Source organism: Dendrobium catenatum, unplaced genomic scaffold (assembly GCF_001605985.2).
Source record: "Dendrobium catenatum unplaced genomic scaffold, ASM160598v2 fragScaff_scaffold_123, whole genome shotgun sequence".
In the NCBI taxonomy this organism is placed as follows: domain Eukaryota; kingdom Viridiplantae; phylum Streptophyta; class Magnoliopsida; order Asparagales; family Orchidaceae; genus Dendrobium; species Dendrobium catenatum.
Window position 1 is genome coordinate 1,554,474 of NW_021318585.1, and position 9,273 is coordinate 1,563,746.

A 9,273-nucleotide genomic window follows, 5' to 3' on the forward strand; every position below is an offset into this window, starting at 1 on the left:
AAAAAAGTTACCCAAACAAAGCCTTCATTATTGCTTAAAAGTAGGAGAAATTATTAGGTGCAGAGTTCCGACATATCTTTTCGTCTCGACTCCAATAAAATGCTAACACGTGGATTTCAAATATTTATATTATTTTTCTTGCAACTCGATGACCCGACTTGGTACAAATGCTCATTTTTTATGTTTTTAAGAAACAAACCCACGAAAGTGTCCAAATATTTAAGGTATTGACGAGCGAAATATCACCTTTTGATACATGCTGAGAAAGAAAAATAAGAAACAAAGGATGAAGATGGAAACTAGCTTGGAGGATGTTGCATTTTCTGTTGAGATGAAATGTGATATGCAAAACGTCCAGAAAGACTTATTACAACCAATCATGGGAAATAAATTGGGGTTATTATCGATAAATTTTAAACTCCTCCCAGTTTTATTGTGTTTACTGTTAATATATAATTCTTTAGGGTTTATGGCATATTTTTCGATTATTTATATGTCAAGTACTGTGAAGTAGCATGCTTTTGTATAACAACTATGTAAAATAACATTTTAAGATTCTTTTTTATTTAATGTAAATATATAATTTTTAAGGGTTTAGGGCGTTTTCTTCAATTTTTTTTATAATGTAATTAGAAAAATTATATTAGAAATGTGTTTATTTTTTCTACTACTCACTATATATTGCTCTGTATTATTGTGTACAAGCTTAGATACAAGTTTGACAATCATGTAATAAGGGTTACGTCATCTACGGTGAATGCTCATGCCTCTTGATGATGAAACATTGTTTTGTCATATCCCATAATGACAACAACATGTATATGAGCAAAACATTCTGCTGGAATGCAGGGATCTCCAAAAATTAACATATGTGTAATTCCTTTCATCTGTCCTCTAAATTCTTACCAAAAGTTTTAATGAAAGAGTTGCATATAACTCTAAATGTTGACGTTTTAAAACCAAAAGTGGTCTTTGGAACATACATTTGCAAAATTTACAGGTTGACATTTTAACAAGTTTTCTATAATAATGTTTATAATAAACAATTATGTAAAAGCTTGTACACAACAATACATAACAATACATAATGTGTAAAAGGGGAAAAAATCAAAATTTTCACATAATTTTCCTAATACAAATATGTGAACAAGCTCAAAAAACTTTCAACTAAATAAATTCAGCATTGTGTATTTGTGATGAGCTTGTATCAAAGCAATCTATAGCAATACACAACAATCCACACTAGATATTAGCATGCTACTGTGAAAAAATACAGTGCTGTATGATTGTATCACAGCAATCACATAAATACATAATAGATATCAGGAAAAAAAATCAAATTTTATACATAATTTTTGTAATACACATATGTGAACAATCTCGAAAAGCTTTAAAATGAAAAAATACATCACTGTGTATTCACTATAAGCTCGTATCACAATAATACAAAGCAGTACACAACAATAAACAGTTTTTTTATTAACCAAAAAGCATATTTGATATAAATTTTACACAATTTCTATACAAAAGCATGTCTCGGACATTTGAATATAGGTAATTTAAGAATACATCATAACCAAAATTTTATGCAGTTTCTGTACAAAAACACACTGCTTTGCATTTAGATGCAAAAAGGTGACACGCAAATGTCTTAAACCCTAACAATTATTTTAGATAAATCATTTGCATTACCAATAGCTTCAACATTTCAATATATCCAATGATAAAGCGTCACTCTGGAGATAAATCTGACACTAACTTCAGCGTCTGAACGTAAAAATTTATCCTGAAAGAAGAGAGCGATCCTTATTCGAAGATGAAGAGCACCTGAACTGAAAGCTGAAAGGAAAGATGATGAAAAGTAAGACGATTTTGAATGCCAGGACTTTTAGTTTATCGCGATTTTATAATTTTCATGGCAAGATTAAAAATTTTCACCTCTAGGCCAGTGGATCGGGTCTGGTCGTTGGGCTGCAATTGTTAGCATTTTATTGGAGTTTGAACATAGAGCTATGTTTGGACTTCGCACCTAATAATTTTTCTAGAAGTAGGGACTTCGAGATTATCAGCTTTCCCTTTATTTTTGAATTTCCTAGTCTATGAGAAAAAAAAATTTGATGGTTTCAATATTAGAAACATATATAAAAAAAATATAAGCTGGGATCATTGTTCAACCACTACCATCTAATTACAATCGCCAAATAATTTTTTCACAAAAATAATTTTATAGCTCATATAAGTTGCTCTTGATTTATTTTATATATATGTGTGGGGTCTTTATAAGATATCAAGGTAAATAAGATTATTGTAGCACACAATAATAATAATAAATTATTAAGAATTTATCTTTTTTTTTTTTATAAATCTCACGTTTTGACAATATTTCATTCAACTTCATTTGCTTTTGATTTTTTAAGAACCTTAAAATATCAGCTAAATTGAGTGGCCAGTTATTAAAAACCTAAATAATTTTCAATTTGGGCTCTAGTTTGCTCCAGTCCTTTACACTGCTACGGGCCAGTCGATCGGAATGCTCGTCCGCTTCGGAGCCCTCAAGCAGCAAGCTCGCCGTCTCCTCTACCCCGACCTCCTTCCCCGATTGCAGGCCCTAAACAGTTACACAGTACCTCTCTCCTGCCCTATCTCTTCCGATGCTACAACCGGCGGAGGCCGCGAAGGCTCGGGTGCTGAATGGACAGACGACATCCTCTACCTTGACGAATCCGGCGGCGTCATCTGCTCCGGCCGAGGCCTCCGTGCCACCGAGCCCGGCCTTGATTCCCACGTAATGGTCGGCGACCTACGAAAGCCCCTCTCACCACCCGCCGCTGCGGCTAAGATCGTTGAGATCGCCCGCCGATGGCGGTGGGGCCCTGACCTACACTCTCATCTCGATCGCCTCCCTTTTACCCCTTCCCCATCCCACATCCACCTCGCTCTCGCCCACCTTTCCGATCCCGAGTCATCTCTCTCCCTCCTCCGATGGGCCCGCCGCCAACCTTGGTTTTCCCCTTCCGACGACTCCTACTCCGTTATCCTTGACCGCCTCCATTCTGCTGGCGATATAGACTCCGTTCTCTCCCTCTTTGACGAGATCGTTTCGGATGCCAATATGACGGAGGGGAAAACCGCCTTCCCTTCAGCTCTTAACCGGGCGATTCAGTACCTCGCCCTTGGCGGCCGCATGGAGGTGTCCTTCCACTGCTTCAAGAAGCTGCGCGATTTAAGCTTTAATGAATTTACCACTCAGACTTACAATTCTCTTATAACCTTGTTTCTCAGCAAGGGATTGCCTTATAAGGCATTTGAGATATACGAAGCCATGGAGGCTAGCGGATGCCCCCTTGACTCCTCCACCTACGACCTCATGATCCCTGCCCTCGCGCGGTCTGGCCGCCTCGATGCCGCCCTCCGCCTCTTCCAGGATTCCAAGTCTCGTAGCGCTGCCCGGCCTGGTTTTCCTATTTATTCTGCTTTGGTAGACTCCATGGGCAAGGCTGGGCGGTTGGATGCAGCTGTGGGGCTCTACCGTGAGATGCTTGCCTCCGGGTACAAGCCTTCTGTTACAATGTATGTCTCTATGATCGAGTCGTTGGTGAAGGCTGGAAAGCTCGATGCCGGCCTTGGCCTCTGGGATGAAATGAAGGCCGGTGGCTTCAGGCCGAACTTTGGTCTTTATACGATGATGATTGAAGCGCAGGCAAGATGTGGTCGACTTGATCTGGCAGCCACTCTCTTTGCCGACATGGAGAAGGCTGGTTTTCTCCCTACTCCCTCCACCTATGCTTCCCTCATTGAAATGCACTCTGCCGCAGGACAGGTTGACCCTGCAATGCGGCTTTACAATTCCATGATCAAGACTGGCCTTCGGCCTGGTTTGAACACTTATACTTCGCTGCTTACTGTTCTGGCCACCAAGAAACTCTTGGATTTGGCTGCGAAGGTCCTACTTGAGATGAAGGCTGGTGGTTTCGCTGTTGATGTGAATGCAAGCGATATGCTGATGATATATATCAAGGAGGGATCGAACGATCTGGCATTGAGATGGCTTCGCTTTATGGGCTCAGCTGGAATCAGGACTAACAATTTCATTATCCGTCAATTGTTTGAGTCCTGCATGAAGGCAGCTTTATATGAATCAGCTCGTCCACTTCTTGAAACCTATGTAAACTCTGCTGCCAAGGTTGATTTGATACTCTACACTTCAATTCTTGCCCATTTGGTGAGATGTCAGGATGAGAAGAACGAGAGAGCTATAATGGATATAATGAGTGTGACAAAGCACAAGGCGCATTGGTTCATGTGCGGCCTCTTTACTGGAACAGAGCAGAGGAAGAAGCCTGTGTTATCTTTTGTGAGAGAATTCTTTCAAGAAATTGATTATGAGATGGAGGAAAGTGCGGCTAGGTATTTTGTCAATGTTCTTCTTAATTACCTGGTGCTTATGGGTCAAATGAACCGTGCAAGGTGTGTTTGGAAGGTGGCTTATGAGAACAAGTTATTCCCTAAAGCAATTGTATTTGATCAACATATTGCATGGTCGTTGGATGTCCGGAATTTGTCAGTTGGGGCTGCTTTGGTGGCTGTCGTGCACACCCTGCACCGTTTTAGGAAGAGGATGCTCTACTATGGTGTCGTGCCCCGACGTATAAAGCTTGTGACTGGTTCAATGCTCAAGATGGTTGTAGCACAGATGCTTGCATCTGTTGAATCTCCATTTGAGGTGAGCAAGGTCGTTTTGAGGGCACCTGGGGATTCAATACTCGAATGGTTCAAAAAGCCTATCGTCCAACAATTTCTACTGAACGAAATACCATCAAAGTCTGATGTTCTAATGCACAAGCTTAATGTGCTTTTCCCTAGCTCAGCACCAGAGGTTCGATCACTTTCACCTCCAAAGCCAGTTTTATCTAGGTGACTTATTTAAGGTCAACATAATTAGATTTTGTTATTTGAATTTGTATGTTATAATAGAGGAGGAACGAAATCCCTTATGGAAAGATTCACTGTATTTATACCGTGCAATACAGTCCTAGATCTATAGTTTCGGAATAATAATTTTTGCAGCATTTCAGTTAATGTTCTCAAAATTTCTACGATTTGGATCAAGAGTGCAACTAACCTTCATCTCCCAAAGGTATCCAGTTTTCTTATAGTAACACAACTTTAGTGTTGGCAATTGGGAGTTCTTCAATTTTAAGAGTTGTTATGTTTTAGAATTATTTATTGAAATGCAATTTTGGACCATGTTGCATTGATTGAGTTACAGTGGCTTTCTACTCATTTGCATCTTTGCATACAAATTTCTTGTAATTTTTTTTTTGCTCAGTTGAGGACCTTTCATCTTTAGACTAATACTTGGAATCTCTAATCGGATTGTTTACAACGTCTTCTTTTCTTTTACCCTTTTTCATAGTGTTATTGGTACATATTATTGTTTATTGTTTTGATAAGAATGTTTTTCATCATTTAAACCTTTGGTGAAAATTTTTTATAATCTTTGGAATTTCTAGGTCCTACATCGGGCTTTTACTGAACTTATAAGAACAAAGAGGGACTTCTAATTAAGTTTTCAAGGTTTATATCGTAGGAGAGATTTTTATTTTGTTAGTAAGTAAACCAAGAATGAAACAGACAAGAAAGAGAAAATGTAGCGAAGAGAAAAGAATATTAGGATTTAACATGGAAGAACTGAAATCTAAAAAAACCATGAAACCACACAACACCAAGAAATCCACTATAAAAAATGGGAGAAATTGTATAGATCTTCACTATAACACTCTTCTTCACTTCACACTAACGTCCACCGTTTCTACTTGCAAATACAAGAGTTTCTCACGAGTTACAGCATTCAAAAATGAATATAACTCTTAAAAAATGAAGTAAAAAACTGACTAAACCGACCCTAATACAAGAGTTACTCAAGAATTTCTTCACGATCACATCCATTTTCTCGAGACGCGAATACAAGAGTTTTTCACGAGTTAAACCCCTTCAAAAAATAATATACAACTCTTTAAAAATGAAGGAAAAGCTGACTCAACCGACTTGTAGTGCCGCAGTGCATGCACCTGCAACATCTTGATGTTGACTTCTTTATCTCATAACACTGTGACGTTGAACTGTAGTGCGGCGACGTTGGGTTCACAGCACTCTTATGTTGGAACAACAGCATTGCCATACTGTGCTCTATGCTTTAGGAGTTTCACAATTTCTTGGCTTTGAATTTACAGGGTGGCGGCTCTGTATCAACAAGAAAAAATTTCCTGGGGGCTTTGCCCTTGAACCCCGGAGCAAGGGGTGCGCTGCCCCTTGTGACCCCCCAACGAGATCCTCATCGGCCTTAGTTGACGGAAGTGAGGTTTAAGTCAACAATACAATTCAATTAATCAACATAATTAGATTCCACTCAAAACTAACTTATATGAGGGGATGATTTTGCATCCGCAAACATCCATAAATTATTTTAGAATAATCTGAATCCTATACTTCGAAATAAAAGCTAACAGAAGCTATATTAATATTTGTTAGTACCATCAAACAAAGAATTATCCGTTCAACTTGCAACTACCATGAGATGTTTAGAAATTTTGTTTGATCGGTTCTCTTCCTTATTCTAATGAGTTGCCCCCACTCTCTTGCTGGAAATATGTAATTTTGAAAGTGCGGGCTTTGTTCCTCATCCCCTCTTCTTCATATAGTCTTGTGTGGCCAATATCTTACCATAAATCACCTTGCAGCTTTTATAGTAGTTATTCATGTGATTATTTTATTAATCTTTTTGGATGTGCCCTATAAAGTGGCAATATTATGTTTGTTCGTAGACATTTTGATAAATAAAATTGATGTGGAACAATTAGGAAGTAAAAAAAGTTTGATGAAAGATAATTTGGGTTGAAGTTGTGCAATTAAAAATAGTATTAAATAGTTTTTAACAACTCATGTAGGCCTCTATAAGAAAGCACTTGTTGAAGATCCGTAAATTCACCACAGAAAGCTAGGATAAGGCTACTTATGATGAAAAATTGGAATTTATTATGAAGATCGTCTCCTGATATCTAAGACATTCTTTTCATGTTTTTAATCTAATATAGCAAGCACTTGTTGATTTCAAAACATAGACCGTGGCATCCCTTTAGAGCTTCTCCAGCCGAACTGCATTCGGATGTATGGAGTGGCTTTTTGCTCCAATGGATTGCCAAAAAATACGCCAATGCCATGGGGTGAACAGTGCGACGCCAAACACCTACGCCAAAAATTTGCTCTGTTTTTTTTAGCTTCGTAGGAAGCTCGTGAAGCAATAGATGTTTTTTAACGCGTGAAAGGGAGTTCCATTGGAGGTGTATTACGACATTTTGAAGTTTTCCGCCATTTAGAGTGGAAAATGGGGTTTTCGGTTGGAGATGCCCTTAAAGCATGATATTGAAACTATCCATGTTTCTTTCAATTAAGGAGCTTCGCTATATTTTCTACTTTGACCGCATCAATGCCATGAGATAGTCATATTTTATATTTCTTCTTTTTCTCTCAATTGTAAATATTAATGAAGCAGTTATAAAGATCTCATGAGGTAATCAAAAGACTTGGTGATTGGGCTGTTGAAGGAGGGATAGGGATTACTTATGATTGCACATGTGTAAGAGAGCGAGGTGGATATGGAGGTGGGAGAGAGTGAGGGGGGTGAAAGTTAGACTATTGAGGTGGAAATAAAGGTAGGGGCCTAATGCCATTGATGGGGGATATCAATTATCCTAGAGGCTATGGTGGGTAGAGAGTGTAATAAATTCAACTCTTAAGTATCGAAGTATTTTCCGCTTTTTAAGGGCCTCATAATTTTGTCTTGTTGGTGTAACCCAGAAGGTCACTCATCCCAAGATTTTTCTGGGATGAGCATGCTTAACTGCATATTTTCTTAATGAAATTTCAATCATTACACTAAAAGGCGACTCGATGTTTAAGAGTTTAGCTTCTTTTTACTTAAAGGGTTTCATAATATCCATCATCACTAGTATCTTTATCCCAGAATCATGCACCAGGCAGATAGGATTCTTGAGGAGACCTCTATAAGTTCAAGTGATGACTCCCGCCATGTCGCACTTTGTCCCATACAGGGTTCAAGAGGTGGCTCCCATGGCGTGGCACTTTGTCATGTATGATACTTAATTCCCATTTTCCAGCTGATGTATTGTTCTGATATCATTTGTAACAGCTCAAACTCTTAACTATTGAGATATTGTTCGCTTTGGCCGAAGGGCTTCACTTTTCCTTTTCGTATAATAGTCAAAATTTTATTAATAAAACTCCATAGTTAAGTGTGCTCATCCTGGGGAAATCTTGGGATGGGTGACCTCCTGGGCAGTTACATCAACAAGACAAAATCTTAAGGCCCTTAAGCTAAAGCAGATAATATCTCAATCGTTAAGAGTTTAGGCTGTTATAGAGAGAGTGGTTTGCAGAGGCCACTCGCCAAAATGTTGGAGCTGATATTGGATACGGTAGGATGGATGTTGTCTACAGAGTAGAATCAGTAGATGTTGTTGTCGGATTCATCTGGGTGAAGGATGTTGTTTGTCCATTCTGTGGCGGTGCCTCCTAGCCTGTTGTAGTGGTGGCAACATCATAAGATATGAGAGGAAGGATAGGAGGCTTGCTATGGTTTAGGCATATTATTCAAGGTAGCAGGTTAGGGAACTGGGCATGGCGGTCTTGTTGCTTGAGGAAATAGAAGTGGATGAGCATTCAGATTGATTGACTTCTGACGTTGTGAGGGCTGGAGCTAGCCAACTCGGAAGTCCTATTCTGATATTATGTTATCGTAAGTTTTGACAATATTACATTTAAGTTAATTGTTTTGAAATATGCCTGAATTCTGGTGAGTAGATAAAATGATTCAAATTTCTCATTTTATATCTTTTGGCGTGTTGCTGGCCTATGCAAACCCCTCTCTCTACCCAACACTTCCATCAAGTCCATCAAAATCCCCTCTCAATAGTCTCATATTCACCACCACCACCACCTGGCTCTCCCACCCCTTCACTGGCTCAATCACCAAACCTTTAACTACCTAATTAGTATTTGCAATTGAGTTCTCACTCGACAGCAAATGAGTAGACTCAATTCAAATTTAACCTGTTTAAACATTTACCAAGTTAGTCTCAAATGTTCTCATGCATTTTGGGTGTTTTAAGTCATGCTTTTCTGATGTGGGGAGACAATCGTTCGATTGTTGGAATAAGATGATGTTTGAAGGATTTTCAAGAACAAGAGGACAAA

At 38.7% G+C, this 9,273-nt stretch overlaps 1 protein-coding gene across 1 annotated transcript; it reads left to right on the top strand.

Moving 5' to 3' along the window:
- Positions 1 to 2,456: 2,456 nt before the first annotated feature.
- LOC110098447 (pentatricopeptide repeat-containing protein At1g79490, mitochondrial) lies at positions 2,457 to 5,055 on the top strand. Its single transcript, XM_020825287.2, has one exon. It carries the CDS (start codon positions 2,531 to 2,533, stop codon positions 4,916 to 4,918), a length of 2,388 nt encoding a protein of 795 aa, XP_020680946.1. The 5' UTR covers positions 2,457 to 2,530; the 3' UTR covers positions 4,919 to 5,055.
- The last annotated feature ends 4,218 nt before the right edge of the window (positions 5,056 to 9,273 follow it).

Bases quoted from the DNA above. Each gene is read 5' to 3' on its own strand.
- LOC110098447 (XM_020825287.2), top strand. From the start codon at position 2,531: ATGCTCGTCCGCTTCGGAGCCCTCAAGCAGCAAGCTCGCCGTCTCCTC.